This window comes from Colias philodice, chromosome 29 (assembly GCF_061535455.1).
Source record: "Colias philodice isolate Cphi_HAF_F1 chromosome 29, ilColPhil1 Martin Lab GWU primary, whole genome shotgun sequence".
Classification (NCBI taxonomy): domain Eukaryota; kingdom Metazoa; phylum Arthropoda; class Insecta; order Lepidoptera; family Pieridae; genus Colias; species Colias philodice.
In genome coordinates, this window is record NC_143114.1 from 6,487,782 (window position 1) to 6,505,314 (window position 17,533).

The 17,533-nt window shown below is 36.6% G+C and overlaps 1 protein-coding gene across 1 annotated transcript in view; it reads right to left on the minus strand.

Annotated features, from left to right (window-relative positions):
* Window positions 1-17,260, minus strand: part of Brr2 (U5 small nuclear ribonucleoprotein l(3)72Ab) — a 55,039-nt gene extending 37,779 nt beyond the window's left edge. Inside the window, exons 1-20 of the mRNA XM_089712696.1 lie at window positions 17,074-17,260; window positions 16,307-16,470; window positions 15,032-15,233; window positions 14,565-14,676; window positions 13,595-13,722; window positions 12,815-12,928; window positions 12,122-12,238; window positions 11,360-11,492; window positions 10,273-10,403; window positions 9,600-9,786; window positions 8,913-9,046; window positions 8,037-8,234; window positions 5,877-6,021; window positions 5,125-5,261; window positions 4,145-4,251; window positions 3,654-3,771; window positions 2,950-3,047; window positions 2,289-2,451; window positions 1,457-1,634; window positions 544-705 (exon numbers count right to left, since the gene is read on the minus strand). Of these exons, the coding sequence (XP_089568822.1) occupies window positions 544-705; window positions 1,457-1,634; window positions 2,289-2,451; window positions 2,950-3,047; window positions 3,654-3,771; window positions 4,145-4,251; window positions 5,125-5,261; window positions 5,877-6,021; window positions 8,037-8,234; window positions 8,913-9,046; window positions 9,600-9,786; window positions 10,273-10,403; window positions 11,360-11,492; window positions 12,122-12,238; window positions 12,815-12,928; window positions 13,595-13,722; window positions 14,565-14,676; window positions 15,032-15,233; window positions 16,307-16,470; window positions 17,074-17,118 (2,773 nt within the window). The 5' untranslated portion in view covers window positions 17,119-17,260. The remainder of the gene's footprint in view (window positions 1-543; window positions 706-1,456; window positions 1,635-2,288; window positions 2,452-2,949; window positions 3,048-3,653; window positions 3,772-4,144; window positions 4,252-5,124; window positions 5,262-5,876; window positions 6,022-8,036; window positions 8,235-8,912; window positions 9,047-9,599; window positions 9,787-10,272; window positions 10,404-11,359; window positions 11,493-12,121; window positions 12,239-12,814; window positions 12,929-13,594; window positions 13,723-14,564; window positions 14,677-15,031; window positions 15,234-16,306; window positions 16,471-17,073) is intronic.
* Window positions 17,261-17,533: the final 273 nt, after the last annotated feature.

Here is a 17,533-nt window from a genome sequence, read left to right on the forward strand (position 1 = left end):
TTAAGAATAGAGACGGGTAGAATTGGTACTTATTACTGAGTAAATAATAATAGAATGTTGTTAATCGTCTGCCCCACTTAACACGTCTGCCCCTTGCCCCTTCTTAAAGGTCTCCTCATTGCCCCATGACCCCCGTCACAAACCTACCCCATGCTCATTCAAGTTGCCCAATATTTTTTCGCTGCCCCATGATACTTGCCCCTTGCGCTATACCGCTACTTAAACGCCTAGTTCTTGCCCCATGACCCACGTCACACGTCTGTCTCATACCCCGCGTCACAGGTCTACCCTATATCCCACGTCACGAGTATCATATGTTCCCCTTACCCCATATCACATGTCTGCTTCTACCCCATGATACTTGCCCCTTGCCCCATACCCCTCCTTAAACGTCTACTTCTTGCCCCATGACCCACGTCACGCGTCTCATACCCCACGTCACAGGTCTACCCTATATCCCACGTGTTCCCCTTACCCCATATCACATGTTTGCCCCAACCCCATGATACTTGCCCCCTGCCTCTTGCCCCATACCCCACTCACCGAGCCAAGTAACAGCATCCCTCACACTCTGCACTGAACCGAGCACGATCTCAGCGTTCAGCATATCCGGCAGCTTGCTGACCAGCTGAGACTCGATCGGCAGCTGCTGGTTCAGCAGCGACAGGTAGTATTGCAGCTCAGAGTGATTAGTTATCAAAATACCTGAAAATTGCAATTAGGGTTTATTATTATTAGCGAAACATTCATATTACAAATTTTATAAACACAGTAAAGTTTATTTTATTTATTTGTTGAACATACACGAGAGATGAATAAGTACATTGATAAAATGTAAACAAGTAATTTCTGAGTTTTACAAAACCAAAAAGAGCTCTGCATCTTAATGAACTTTCATATTTCTTGACCAATACGAACAAGCAATGCGAGTGCAAAAAAACCGCGGGGCACACACAGTACATAGTAAAGTACAAAACTCCGTCCAGCGGCCCTTCTTCGGACTGTACACTCACTTGACCCCAGTACACACTCACGTGACCCCAGTACACACTCACGTGACCCCGATACACGCTCACGTGACCCCAGTACACGCTCACGTGACCCCAGGACACACTCACGTGACGCCATTACACGCTCACGTGACCCCAGTACACGCTCACGTGACCCCACTACCCACTCACCCTCGCCCTTGGTGTCGTACTGCGGCCGGCCAGCCCTTCCCAGCATCTGCAGCACGTCCAACGCGCCCAACTCCGTCCATCTGCCCTTCTCCGGGCTGTACACTTGTGTGACCCCACTACACACTCACGTGACCCCAGTACACGCTCACGTGACCCCAGTACACACTCACGTGACCCCAGTACACGCTCACGTGACCCCAGTACACACTCACGTGACCCCAGTACACGCTCACGTGACCCCAGTACACGCTCACGTGACCCCACTACCCACTCACCCTCGCCCTTGGTGTCGTACTGCGGCCGGCCAGCCCTTCCCAGCATCTGCAGCACGTCCAACGCGCCCAACTCCGTCCATCTGCCCTTCTCCGGGCTGTACACTTGCGTGCCCTTCACTATTACTGTATGAGCGGGGAGGTTCACACCCCACGCAAGTGTTGCGGTCGAAACTAGCACCTGAGAAAAATAACATTTCTTGGTAAGTCACAAAACACATTTTTTGTTATGTCAGAAAAATAAATTCACTATTACGGTAGCGTGGGGTGTGAACCTCCACGCTAGCGTCGCGATCGAAAGGAACATCTAGCATAAAACAAGAAAGTATTAAAATTAAAAACATTTGTCTGAATAAACAAGATACAAAATAGCGTGTGTGCCGAGCACAAGTGTCAGAAGTGAAACTTCTTTGGCAAGATACATAGATACCAAAATCGTCGCCTTACTCCATGACGTGACGGTATTACCATGACTTGATATTGAAATTTTACTCTTAACGCGCCGAAAGAAGTTTCACTTGAAAATAATGTCGTCTTCTTACCTCGTCTGTATTGTTTGTTCAGGTCTGATCCGTCAGTCTATCCGGTCCGATCTGTTCGGACCTGTATATTTTTGTGTCTTATTTGTATGTATATGTGTTTGTGTCTAATAGGCCATCCACACGTCTGCCGAACAACGTGACAAACAACAAACACATAGGGACAGCACTATACGAAGAAAAGAGATGTACTTATTTCCTTCTCGCTTCTCTGTATAGCGCCGTGAGCCGTCCCTATGTGTTCGTTGTTTGTCACGTTGTTCGGCAGACGTGTGTATGTCCGTCTAACAACCAACCTGTATATGCCGATCGGCGAACAAATCCTCAACCAGCGTCCTGTCCACTCTGCTCATGCCCGCGTGATGTATCGCGAAACCGTAAGGCAATAGTTCGCGCAATTCCGGGTTTTTCACTTGTTCAGCTTCTGTTCGGAGCACTTCGACGCTGGCTGAGCCTTCTCTATGGGTGGAAGATATTATATTAACTACTAGCGGTCCGCCCCGGCTTCGCCCGTGGTACATATTTCGTATTAAAAGGTATAGGCCTATGTCCTTTCTCAGGGTCTAAAGATTATCTGTGCCAAATTTTATCAAAATCGGTCCAGTAGTTTATGCGTGAAAACCATACATACATACAAACCTTTCCTCTTTATAATATGTATTAGTATAGATAAAAAGGTTATCTATACTAATATTATAAAGCTGAAGAGTTTGTTTGAACGCGCTCATCTCAGGAACTACTGGTCCTAGATTTAATATTATTTATTTCTTTAAAAAAAAGTAACGGAAATTTTACTAATATATAGGTTATAGGAATTTCTAAATAAATGAACAAATATACTTTAGTTAGTACCACAAATCCAGTAAAAGTTACGTACCAAGGACACCCAATAAAGTAATCAATAAAACAAAATTACATAATCAATAAAAAAAATCTATTCCATACAAGAATAATTACCTCAAAAAGTGCCCCAGCGTATCTTTCTCTAGGCACATGTCGCGTATGGCGCGCGCCGTTTTGCCAGTTTCCTTGCGAGAATGGACGAACACAAGGATCTGGAAAAAAGGGTATTTTACAGAATTTTGGCTTGACGTAATTTAAAAAAAAATGTTTCGGTAAAAATCATGAATACCATTTTTTTCTAATATCGAATTTTTTCTTTTCAATTGCCGGAATAATGGGGAGTTTAAAATTTTTGTTAGAATGTTTCGAACAATTTTACGAATTTTCATCTGAATAGGAATTTTTGTACTTTTGAATGTCTAAAATTAAAATTGAAGGTAGGTAGCAAATGGTAGGTAAGGTAGGTAGGTTGATTGTAATTAATCAATTATTTATTTTTTTTATTTTCATTTAATTCAGATTTTCATCCATATAAATGATAGTATTCCTTAAAACTATGTTAAATAATGTATGATCATCGGTCACGATCACGGAATAATAAATTTAGGGCCGATTTTTTAATGCTTGGATAAAACTTATTCGTCGAATAATGTATATAAAACTACCATTTTAAAAACGTATTCCAATTGCCCGTATTTAACAGTTTACGTGACATTATAATATTATCGTGTTGGACGGATAAGTTTTATCCAAGAATTGAAAAATCGGCCCTTAAATCAAAATATTTGTTCTTTGTTTTATTTTTAATAACTTCTTACCTGATTCCTTCCCGCGTGTTCCATAGCCTTCTCGTATACTATATCGTTCATGACTTGGAACCGTTTGAGCGCTTTCTTCTCTGTCACACCTATGTATTGTTGTTCTAGGGCTACTGGCCTGAAAAATAATATTATTTGTAATATTAATTTTGTCATAAATATATTAAACATATTGTTAACTACATCTCCCGTAATTTAAATTATAGATAAGAAAAACACTATAAATATCGAAGAATTATAAAATATAAATGCAAAAATGGAAGAAAATTAATTTTTAATAATAAGAGAAACACACACATCAAAATGAACAAAATAATAATAACATGATTAACGTAAAAAAGAACAATTTTAAACTAAATACAATACGTATTCGTATTGCGTACTGTGTGTATGCGCGTGTTTCCAAATAATTTTTGTCAATTTGTCCTAGCTAATCCCTTATTTAGCAAACAACACAATAAGCGAGCCACTAACAATAATATTATATTTACCTGAAAGAATTATCGAAATAGAAAAGTCCCTTCTCCGGTTTGACGCGAAGGAACGCGGCTACGTCCGTGTAGTTTGGTAGTGTGGCTGACAGCCCTACTAGACGCACCTGTGTATAATATAGTATACAGTTATACAGTTACAGATTGGTTCTGAATGGTCATACAGAATGTTTATAGAAGAATACTGTAGTGGTATACAATTATACATATTATTTTTTCGTGTTATACAATTCATCATCACACATTGTTTCCAATGAAACAATTATACCGGGTGTTCAACAGTAAAGTTATTTTTGTCATTATTTTTGTCAGTTGTTGTGTGTGTTATTGTTTGTAAATAAATGTGTGTCTATGTGTGTGTCTAAAGTATATTTCATATGCTATACAAGCTGTTTATTGTGTTATACAGAGTGTTTCTTATGTTATACAGACTGTTAATTGCATTATACAATTATGTAGGGTGCTATACTCACAGCTTCTTGCGTCTATTCAACTGTGCGTAGCGTTCTTGCTACGAGCGCTTCTAACACGGGACCTCTTTCGTCATGTAGTAATTGTATTTCATATGTTATACAGCATGATTCTTGTATTATACAGGGTAATTATTGTGTTATACAGAGTGTTTCATGTAGTATAATTGTTACTTGTGTTATTGTGTCAGTTATACAGTCTTTACAATTATAAACGATGTTTTTAGAAGTTATACAGCGTGTTTATTGTGTCAAACAGGGTGTTTCTTATGTTATACAGAGTGTTACTTTTTTTTATTTAAATATAATTTATACTACCAGTGGAAATTTGGAACCTTGGGAGTCTAGTAAAGTAGCAGAATCTTTTGGTTGAAACTGTGGAGGAAGGAAGGTGGAATTCCTCCATCGAAAAAGGGAGGATCTTCGACCAGTCTACTCGACTGGCCGGCCGTGAAGGCCCCATACAGAGTGTTACTTGCGTTATACAAGTATACAGGGTGTTATACTCACAGCTTCCTGCGTCTGTTCGACTGTGCGTAGCGTTCTCGCTACGAGCGCTTCTAACACGGGACCTCTTTCATCATGTAGCAAGTGTATTTCATCGATGATCACTAGACGCACTAGATTGGTGAACGACCTTTCACCGCCTGGTGAAGAAAAAACATCGTCAATCAGGTGCTCAAAGCTCATGACTATCTCATGTACAAGCGCAAAAAGCATTAAGAGTCACCCGCGCATATTAATAAATTTTTAAAGTTCTTTATCGAGGGGAAAAAAATGTAGTGTAACATCTTTTCGTTACGCTTGATATTTTTCCGTTACGCGTCATCTTTTTCTTATCCCTACCACGCGTGATTCGACGTATTTCTGTAAAGTTGCATATAGTAAATTATTTTTTGAAAAATAAGGTCATAAAGAAGTTTCACTTCTTACGTGTGTACACTAGTACACGCACATTTTTTATAGACATAAATTTCATATCATTAAAAATATTATTGATTAGCCATGCTTATATTCCTTTATAATTTTAAGTACTATGCGATTTACCCAAAAATAGATAAGTTAATGACTTTTAAGTGACAATTTCGTGTGCAATATCATTCGAAAAGCAAGTTTTTTTTATGTATCAATAATTATCTATTTTGCCTGATTCTGACATCAAATTTCAAACACTGCTAAAATTATTTTAACTATAGATAATATAGTCAATTTGGTAATTCTTTCCCCTCCCCTTTTAAACTCCCTCATCCCCCCACACTCACCCTTCCTAGTAACAATATCCCATTTCTCCGGGGTACAAACGATCAACTGTGTCGCGTCTATCTGTTCTCTTGTCAGCTGATGATCACCCGTTAACTCGGATACCTTCATGTTGTATGCCGCTAGGCGCTTGCTGAAGTTACCCACCTGGGAATTTGTGTCTTATTGTAAGGGCAGTAAGAGCGGTTTTTGGTTGGATAAAAGTGATTTTTAGCCGCACAAGTGTTTGCTAAGTTGCCCACCTGGGAATTTGTGTCTTATTTTGAATGGAATAAGGATCATTTTCGTTTTATTATTAGGGCAGTAAGATTGATTTTTGGTTAAGTAATATCGATAAAAGATGTATCAAGGCGTTTGCTGAAGTTGCCCATCTGGGGATATGTCTTATTTTGAGTGGAATAAGGATTATTTTTGTTTGATAAAAGTGATTTTTAGTGGCACAAGAGTTTGCTTAAGTTGCCCATCTGGGTATTTGCGTCTTATTTTGAATGGAATAAGAGCGGTTTTTTATTAAATAATATATTTTGGTTAGATAAATAATATAGATAGATGTATCAAGGCGTTTGCTGAAGTTACCCATCTGGGAATTTGTGTCTTATTTTGAATGGAATAAGGATCATTTTCGTTTGATAAAAGTGATTTTTAGTGGCACAAGTGTTTGCTTAAGTTGCCCACCTGGGGATTTGTGTCTTATTGTGAATGGAATAAGAGCGCTTTTTGGTTAAAAATATTATCTTATAATATAAAAATGAATCCCAAAATGTGTTGGTAAGCGCATAACTCGAGAACGGCTTAACCGATTTCGATAATTCTTTTTTTATTATATTCCTTGAAGTACGAGGATGGTTCTTATGTAGAGAAAACGTAAATATGTACCACGGGCGAAGCTGGGGCGGACCGCTAGTATATTATATAAATAATATAGATAGATAGATATAGATGTACAAGGGCGTTTGCTGAAGTTATCCACCTGGGAATATGTGTCTTATTGTAAGGGCAGTAAGAGCGGTTTTTGGTCGGAAAAAATTGGTCTAAGTTTCACAAAGGAAATTGTATCTTATTCTAAGAGTGGTAAAGGAGGTTTTGGGTTGAATACGCGAAAGTAATGGTCAGTTCGGAGACTTTTATGTTGTATGCCGCTAAGCGCTTGCTGAAGTTACCCACCTGTGAATTTGTGTCTTATTTTGAATGGAAAAAGAATCATTTTCGTTTTAATAGAAGTGATTTTTAATTAAATTAATGGTACAGGAAGGAGTGTTTTAACCATAGAAATCTAAATAACAAGACACATAGAAGTGCTATAATGTCATATTTCGTATGAAAACCGCTGTCGCCAAAATCAACACATTTAAACCGATAGCTAAACAGTACACACAAGTAAACTATGCCTTTTATTGGACAGCTTGATTTTAGTGAAAACTAACTTAAATATTAAATTAAGCTTTTTAATATGTATCCTAACGCACAAATTTACGATTTATTTTAGAATAACATCCCTAAGTATATGAGACGTTTTGTTTCTTTTTGCTCCAATAAGGTTGAAATTTGTGTTAAACGTGATAATAAGAATGCTCGACTGTGTCATTCATTGTTATTTCGATTACTATGGTGACACTCGTAATACTTGTAAATATTCTATAATTTTAAGGAAAAACGGCATTATTTCTAAAAAAAAATATTTACCGATGAAATATTATTCCTTTATTAGTATAATTACAACTTGTGGAAGAATTTCCGCAATGGGAAATGCTGAAACACACCGTTTACACACATACGTCTCCAGAGCAACTGAACTGTGACGAACACACTGGTGGCACAGCTGGTGATGTGAAAGTCACCTGAGTGGCGACAAGGTCACGCGCGCTTACGACTTCTAGTGTCTTGTTATTTAGATTTCTATGGTTTTAACCCATTGACCACCGAGCGGCCCGATCGGGCCGAGACACAATAGATTTTCTATTGTGTCTGTGATCCGAGGACTGACGGATTAAATAACATAAAGGGCTTTATTGATGGAGTTTATCTTAGGTGTAAAAGCGTATCGTAAAATATATTTTTTTTAACTAAAATCAAATCTATCCCCATACCTAACTCTAACCAACTTTTTCCCGTTTTTATCTTTACCCACCCCTGCCCTATTCTCCCCACTTTTCCCCACTCACCATCTCCTGCACGAGCGATCTCATCGGAGCGACATATATAGCCTTAAAATCTCCCACATTGACGGTGCCATCGTCGTTCACATGCTTGCCCAACTCGCGCAGTATACAGAGGAGGGCAACATTGGTCTTGCCAGCACCTGTCGGCGCGCATACAAGGAGGTTCTCGTCAGATTCTAGCGCAGCTTTTGATATGCGACTCTGGAAAGTGTAAGAATAGGATTTTTGTGTTTGGTATTTAAAAAGAAAAAAGGTTTATTGACACATTGTAGCGACGTCAGTTCTTTAAATCAGAAATTGTTTATTATGTTTAGAATCGTTCATCAGTAAAATCAAATCTTAAAATTACTTGTATCGGTCATTATTATTATAAATAGTTATGTAATCGTAATTGATTAAAGTTAGCAAATGTGCAGTTCTAACAAAACGAAATATCATGTTATTCTATGTCGTCGTTACTAGGTTACGTTGTTGAATTTTGTTGAACTGTCAAATGTTGCCTATAAAAATGGCTCTACTATAATTTTAATTCAGATTATTACATTTATATTTTGTAAGTAAACTTGCTTATAATATCTTAGTATTGAATTAATAGCCAACATTCCAAATTCTCAAGTAAAAACTTTTATTAGTTTTAAGGTAATAATAACATTTATTAAATACTAGCTTTCCGCCCACGGCTTCACCCGCGTTTTCAAAGAAAAACCTGCGTATCTCCCGTTCCCGTGGGATTTCCGGGATCCCCTATTTGTGTGCTAAATTTCATTGAAATTGGTCCAGTAGTTTATGCGTGAAAACCATACATACATACATAATTACAAACCTTTCCTCTTTATAATACATATTATTATTAGTATAGAAGAACTACAAAATACTAACCTGTATCCTATTCAGTGTCTTGAAGCCCTCAAACGCCGGTTGCACATACTTCGGCAACTTCTCTATCGCTACAAGCGTTTCGTCTTCTTCGAACGGTTTCGGTTTCAACGCCGGCACGTGTACTTCTTCGTAACCTGGAGAACACATTCGTTTTAGTGGAAAAGTGAAATTTAAATATTTATTTATGTAATTTTTTAAAATTAATAAGTGACATTTAAACATTTATTTACGTTTTTGACGTGACAACGTCTTATAATTCGATATAGCCGGCTGCACGCACGAAAAAACATGACTCATACGGCGTTACCTCGCTCTGAGGCGTTCCATGTAAGGCTTGAAGTGCAAGCGAGAGCGCGGAACGAGCGACAAAGAAGCACAATCGGCCTTAACGTTGTCACGTTCAACTATCGTCAGTAAACCGACTTTACAGACAACCAAATTTTTTTTAAATGGAAAGTCTTAAACATCAGAGATGGATGACAGATCAAATGTTGTTATACAAAATTGTTACAAATTAAAAAGAAGTGTTCCTCTTCCTTCCTTTGCCTTTCCTGCTGTTGTTAAGCACACTTTTACCAGCTTTTCCAGGAAATTTCCCAGATTCCATCCTTCTCTTACCTTTCCTCCTGGAAAATCTCAACAATCCTGCCCTGCCTAACCTTTCCTGCTGGAAATTTCAATTGTTACCTTTCCTCTGCTTCCTGAAGGATCCAGCAGGCAGTTGGCACCGTTTATTGGCCATCAGGTGAGACCCAGCTGCGAACACAAGCTCCTCCAATTGCAGCACCTTCCTATTTCCAGCGACTTGACCGCCCCAGTTCGCTTGGTCGGTTGTCTTCTGACGTTTGCGTGGCTGTTCTGATTGTTCTTTCATCTGGAAATTTTATATTTAAAGAATTAAAGAAAAGACCTAAAAGCTAATCAGTTTAGAAAAGTACAAAAATTAGATAACTTTCTCTTAACTACCAAATTAATTCGTGAGATATTTTTCACAACTTGAAAATATTAAAAAAACTTCATTCGAAGTAAAATCTATAAATTCATTTTTTATATTATTCATTATTATATTTAATTAATGATGACGATGAATATTAATGAAAAGTAAGTAATTACTAAATTTAACTGTTTAATTGTTAAGTATTATTTCACCATAAATTTTTAGAACGTTAGGTTAGGACCAGTTTTACAATTTCATACTTTTGTAATTTCAAAGCTCCCATAAGTATATACTTAGTTAGATAACTTGATAAAGTTTTTGAGGTCATTTGACGAATTGAAGCCTTTTCAATTTTCTTTTCCTATCATTATTTTATAAAATAACACATCTTTTTTATTAAATCCAATACAATCTCCAACCCACCTCCTCATCCCCTTTCCCCGTCTCGAGTTGAGCTAATATCTTCTGTAGATGCGCTTGTTTCGACATCTCGTCTCGTATCGACGCTCGTTCACTCTCCGATTGGGATGACGCTAATTTTGTGCAGTAGAGTACTGAAAAAAATAATAATAAATTGGTTTATTTGAAAACTAGCTTTCCGCCCGCGGCTTCGCCCGCGTTTTTAAAGAAAAACCCGTTCCCGTGGGATTTCCGGGATAAAACCTATCCTATGTGTTAATCCAAGTTACCCTCTATATGTGTGCTAAAATTCATTGTAATCGGTTCAGTAGTTTTTGCGTGAAAAAGTAATAAACATCCATACAAACTTTCACATTTATAATATTAATACTTAATAGGATGGAGGGAAACATTGGCTTGTATAAATTGTTTTAGTAGCCTTTTTATATTTATATACTTTTACATGAATATTAATTGTATATTGTAATAAATTGTAATTGTAATTGTATTTAAGTATGTTTAATAAATAAATTTGATTTGAAAAAAAAAAAATTTCACTCACTGTGTAGTTTTGTTTATCACTACATACATAGTATAAAATAAAGCCGCTTTCTCTGTTCTTATGCATGCTTAGATCTTTAAAACTACGCAACAGATTTGTATGCGGCTTTTTTAATAGATAGTTATTCAAGAGGAAAGACAAAGCGGGCGAAACCGCGGGCGGGTTGCTAGTTGAATTGTATAATTTTAATAATGTAAAATAAACACGTATAACGCTTTCTCTATCCCTATGTAGGGACATAGGGACAGAGATAGCGACTTTGTTTTATACTATACTATCTTCCGCCCGCCGCCTCGCCCGCGTGGTGTTTTTTCGCATTAAAAGGTAGCCTATGTTCTTTCTCAGGGCCTAAAGATTGTCTGTGCCAAATTTCATCAAAATCGGTTGAGAGGTTTAAGCGGGAAAGCGTAACAGACAGACAGACAGAGTTACTTTCGCATTTATAATATTAAGTAGGGATAATGATGATTAATACTGTTAACTTTTATATAAAAAGCGTGAACGCTTATTCATAAATAATATTAATTAATATTAATAAAATCCACTCACTCATATATCTATACTTGTTCAATATCTTCACGAAATCGAAGCAATCGTAACCGAGCAACAACACTAGTCTATTCTCCAGGTCTCTGTCGTCAGACGCTTCAGCTAATGCTTGTAATACTTCACTGGATTTCGCCTGAAAAATTATGAAATTATAAATGTAAAACATAAATTTCCAAATATTCCTTTAAAAAAATCCCATTTATTATGATTAAGTTAGTAGATAATTACTAGCTGCGCTCCGCGGTTTTACCCGCATTGCTCAGCGGTTTCATCAGAATATCAATGCAACACTATTTGAATTTAGCCCGGACATACATACGGACAAACAGACAAAAATTCTAAAAAACTATATTTTTGGTTTCGATATTGATTGTAGATCGCATCAAGTATACTATAAAAAAATATTCTATTCACAGTTTTGACTTTCCTACGATTTTATTATATGGATAGATAAATAAAAAAAATGTGTGCGTGTACTAGTGTACACACGTAAGAAGACGTAAGAAGTGAAACTTCTTTATGGCCTTATTTTTCAAAAAATAATTTACTATATGCAACTTTACAGAAATACGTCGAATCACGCGTGGTAGGGATAAGAAAAAGATGGCGCGTAAAGGAAAAATGTCACGCGTAACGAAAAAATGTTACACTACATTTTTTTTCCAACCCCGATTAAGAAGTTTCACTTCAAAAATATTCAATGTACAGTTTTGACTTTCCTACGATTTTATTATATGTATAGATAAATAAAAAATGCCATACCTGCGACAGCATAGCATCTGGGAAGTGTCTGGACAATCTCCGTTGCAACCAATACGCATCAATGTCCATCGGGTGTAGTGTAGCGTCTCGCCTCTTTTGTGATTGCTCTTCGGAAAGCTAGAAAAATAAGTTTTAATTTTAATTATCATACTTAATATTATAAATGCGAAATTTGTATGTATGTTTGTTACTCTGAACCGATTACAATGAAATTTGGTATGTAGGTAGCTTTAGGTCTTCAGCTGAAGACCCAGAATAAGACATAGACTTTATATACCGGAAATCCCACAGGAATAGGAACTATTTTTAAACTGCGCCCCGCGGATTCACTCGCGTGGCTCTGCTCCTGTTGGTCTTAGCGTGATGATATATAGCCTATAACCTTCCACGATAAACGGGCTATCTAACACCGAAAGAATTTTTCAAATCGGACCAGTAGTTCCTGAGATTAGCGCGTTCAAACAAACAAACAAACTCTTCAACTTTATAATATTAGTATACTAGCTTACCGCCCGCGGCTTCGCCTGCTTTGTCTAAAACCTAATAAATTATATACTAAAACCTTCCTCTTGAATCACTCGTTCTAGTAAAAAAAAATCGCATCGAAATCCGTTGCGTAGTTTTAAGACATAGGGACAGAGAAAGCGACTTTGTTTTATACTATGTAGTGATAAATAAATAAAATATACAAACATTAGCGTGTATAGCATTCTTCTTCCCCTCTCCGTCGCTCTCGTCACTCGCACTGCTTTCCTTCTCTTTCTCATTGTCCGAACCATCGCCGTCTTCTTTTTCTTCGTCGCGAACCTGGAGTTAAAATTGTAGAAAGAGTTGGTTTTTATATTACTAGTTGTTTTCCGGCTTTGTTCACTTTACTTGGCAAAAATGTATCTTTTTAAAGATAATTTTGAAGTGAAACTTCTTTAGGCGCGTTGAGAGTAAAATTTCAAGGGCGCGTCGTGGCAATACTGTCACGCCATGAAGTGAGGCGACGATTTTGGTATCTTTGAATTTTACCAAAGAAGTTTCACTTCTGACACGTGTGCTCGGCACACACGCTCTTTTTTTAGACAGTTTTACTTATTAATTTATGTTTTCCTTATATTTCGACTGACTGGTTGGCTTGGTTGGTAGTGACCCTGCCTTTCGAGCCAGAGGTCGTGGGTTCGATTCCCACCCGGGGCAAATATTCGTGTGATGAACATAGACGTTTGCTCTGTGTCTGGGTGTTAATTATCTATATGTTTAAGTATTTATTTAAAATTATATAAGTATATTTATCAGCCATCTGGTTTCCATAACACAAGCGAAAGCTTAGTATGGGATCAGATCATGCCTTGTAGGAAAAATTGTCTTGAAATATTTATTTATTTAAATTCAAGCGGAGACATATCCGACAAATCAAGAATCAGTATTTTTTTTGTTAATTAATAATGTACTTGGAAGAAATGTTTGTCTTATATTAGTAATTACCTCTCCATAAGCATCCTCATCGTCCTCCTCGGAAGACTCCTCAAACTGCACGTTGATACCATACGTTTCGTCAATCTCTGTGTTGCCCTCCGCTGACGTGTTTATATTGAAGTCCGTTATTTTCTTGCCTGTAACAAAAAATAATCTACTATGAAAAAAATAAGTCGGGTTTTCCTTCCTGACGCTATAACTCCAGAATGCACGAACCAATTCCCATGGTTTTGCATTCGTTGGAAAGGTCTCGGGCTCCGTGAGGATTATAGCAAGGAAAAGGTGTCTCTGGTGGCGAAACGGAGTTTGCCCGGTTTGCTAGTTATACATATAAACGTGTTTTTTTTTTGTCAAATTTATTTATCGACTCTATGAATGGAAAATGAGTTTTTTAAGATTTATTAGTAAGACATTAACTTTTTTTTGAACTTGAATTTGATATTTTTGGTCGACATTCAAAAGCTTTATAAATATAAATTTATAAAGAATAGAAAAAATTCGAACACGAGGAGGGGCTCGATCCGCCCCCGAATTGGCGTGAAAGGATGCGGGTTCGAGTCCCGCCTCGTGATCGAATTTTTTCTATTCTTTATAAATTTATATTTTTTGAACTTACTACTTTCAACACGGCTTTTCCAAATTATCCAATTTCTCAGAGCGTAAATTCAATATTAAAATATTATCAAATATTATAATTACTGTTTCGAAAGAGCTCCTAAACATTAACAGGATAAATCTTCAAAATAAGTATTGTGCAAATAACTGTATTAATACTTTTTACTGTAAAAAAGGAGCATTTTTTTATTTAAATTTTTTTTAATCATTATTAGGCAAGTATTTGACCGCCTTCAGGTGAATGAAAGGATGGCGATGGAAAGCGACAAGCGTGGTCCAGGATGAAGCGTGCTGATAAATGTCTATTCACTTTGGGTTTGAACAAATCTAGATTATAGTTTGCAGAAAAAAACTAAGAACTCACCTAAATTAACCAACAGGGCGAACCTCTCATCTGGTATAGGTCCCAGGAGTAGTTCAATTTCCTTCTTTCTCTCTGGATCTTTTAATTTGTCATTCTTTAGCACTACAAGTACCTATAAATAAATTAGAATGGTCAGTTATATTGTGAGTAGCTAAGAAACAGCTGGACTGGTTTTCATCATGTTTGAATTGATAGATAACTATTGTAGAATCATTTACCTATCTCAGCTGATCAGTCAGTGCACTCTATATGATACCTAACACACTTATATCACTATTAAAGCGCCCGAGGGCGGTACAGTACACCGGCCAGAGTGTAAGCTACACTAAATCATGGCTAAATCACTGTTAAAGCAAGAAACACATACCTAATCCACCGTTCTGCTCAATATGTGACACATTTGACCAGCCAGTGCACTCTATATGACTTAACACACTCAAATCACTGTTATAGCAACAAATACTTACCTCATCAGCGGCCCCACATAATATATCCCTCGGCTGATCAGCCAGCGCACTCTGTATAAAGGCCAGTAGTAACTCGTACGCGTGTCTCGTGTGTTGTGCCCGAGGTCGGTACAGTACACCGGCCGGAGTGTCGTCCGCCCATGCGGTTCGAGCTGATTTAGATTTGGATAGTTCGTAGGTAGCTTCGTCGCGTTTTTGTCGTCTGTTAATGTTATATATAGTTCGATTTACAAGAGGAAGTTTGGCAGGGTTCAAAAATAATGTATCTAAATTTATTTTAAGTATTTTATTGCTATAAAAATCTGTATTTATATGAATGCAGGTACAAATAAATGTATTTTCTTTCTTTCTAAATTGCCAAAAGTTCTATTTTTTGTAAAAATTATTATTTTTTGTTATATAAGTGAACAAAAATATATTCTTACTGGTTTGTGAGCATAGTATCGTAAAAACAGCCACTACCACATACAACACAATCCTATTACAGTCAAAGTTCCTTATTCGCACTTCCTTCATTCGCGGTTTCACTATTCGCGGGTGGAAAAAATGCGACCTAATTTCTATATTCGCGGCCCAAAATTCTTTATTCGCGGATCGAATCGGTCATCGCACATCGCAATCGCACATCGGTACAAACATATATGTATTTACCTAAATAAAAATCAATTGTTATCCTTAGAAAACGCCTGAACTACAACTACGAATTTATAATGTCGACTAAAAAACGAGTAAAAAGTGCTAAGCCATTGCCTAAACCTGAAGATAATACCTAATTAAATGGTAATTAATAAATATGTATGGTCAAAAATTTCAATAAAACTGATTTCTTTATGTATTTGCTTCCTTATTTCGTCACCTAGGAACGTATCCCCTATAACCCCATACAAATTACCATTCCATATTCACGGTTTCTCTATTCGCGGCACATTTACGGAACCTATTGCCCGGGAATAAAGAACTGTATTACTGTATTTTGACATATAACACAGCAAAGTATGGTATTCATGTAAAATTCTTTAAAAAGTTGGATGGAATGACTTTGTTTCTACTGACATGTTTTCTATTGTGATCTATTTTTAATAAATTGTCCGGTTATAGCTACCGAAATGATTTGATTTGCAGAGACAGTGTTTGGGAGCATTATGTGATATGCCATGAAGATGAACAAAATGCTTTGTATGTCGTCCACTTAGTATAACATGTTTATTGTATCCCTTCCTGCCATTATAAACAGATTCCACTGTATCATAACTCTACCTTAATTAAAATACTCACTTCGCCTTCCGTTCTTCAGCCTTATCCGGTTTAGTTCTCTGCGCTCTATCACCCATGCGAGTGCCTGTGAGCTTGCCGGCGAGAGACAACACCTCGCCGGTCGCCTCATCGCGACCACGTCTCTCTATAAGCCTTACATCGGCTTGAAGTACGAGATTCGAGTTCTGGAATATAGTTTAATGTCCATTTTGATTTACAGTACAAATAAAGTTTGGTATTGTGTAGGCTTTTTTAATTCTTTATTTATATATAGAGGGTTAAATCTATACAGATTTTGCTAGAATCATGATAGCAACAATTACTTACATAAAAATGAAAACGTAATTATGTATTTAATTGTAGAGGCTAATTTATTAGATTTTTGGTATATTAGTATGTTTTATGACATATGCAAGCCATCCATTTTATTGAAATGGATTGCCTAAAACACTATGTTTGATTGCCCTTTGGCTAAACTATACAGGACTTTTTGTCATGTGTTATTTCATTTTGCATAAACATTTCAATAACATTGAAGGCTTTAGGACGCAAGATGATTAATTAACAACGAATAGATTGATAGATATGATAAAGATAATGCAAATTGCAAACATTTCGCTTAACCGGAAAACTAAACAATGTTTCGCATTATCGAGATTCACTTTTGCCATTATTAAGAAGCTTACAGTAAATATCTTTTAAATCGTTAGGCAATGCTACTTTTAAATTTAATGATCAAATAACAGGGAAATTTCATAATGATAAGAAATTATAAAAATGTAACTTACCGCTTTATACTCGTACTGGAGCTGTCTCGCAGCAGCATCCGCCATAGTAAACTTCTTATTTCTTTGCAATCACTATTAATAAAATAAACAGTACACACTTCACCTATAATCTAGGTAGTAAATAACGCGTAAAATAGCATCAATGAGGTTATTTTATTTGCTCCACAGACGCCATCAGCATTTAAACTGTCAAATGTCAATGTCTGTTTTGAAAAATAATAATAATGTGTCGATTGTCAAACCCTTTTTTTAAAAGAGAGAAGATTATTAATAAAATGCTATAGTAATAAAGATTTTTACATAATTTAATAAATAAAAATATTTCTTCTTTTGTACCTACATACTTTCAATGCAATTTGCAAAAATCACAGATCTGTGGTAAAAATCAAATAATCAACATTCAACAGATAATTATAAGCTATTTTTAAATAATCCTTATGTTGGTAGACCTGTATTGAAC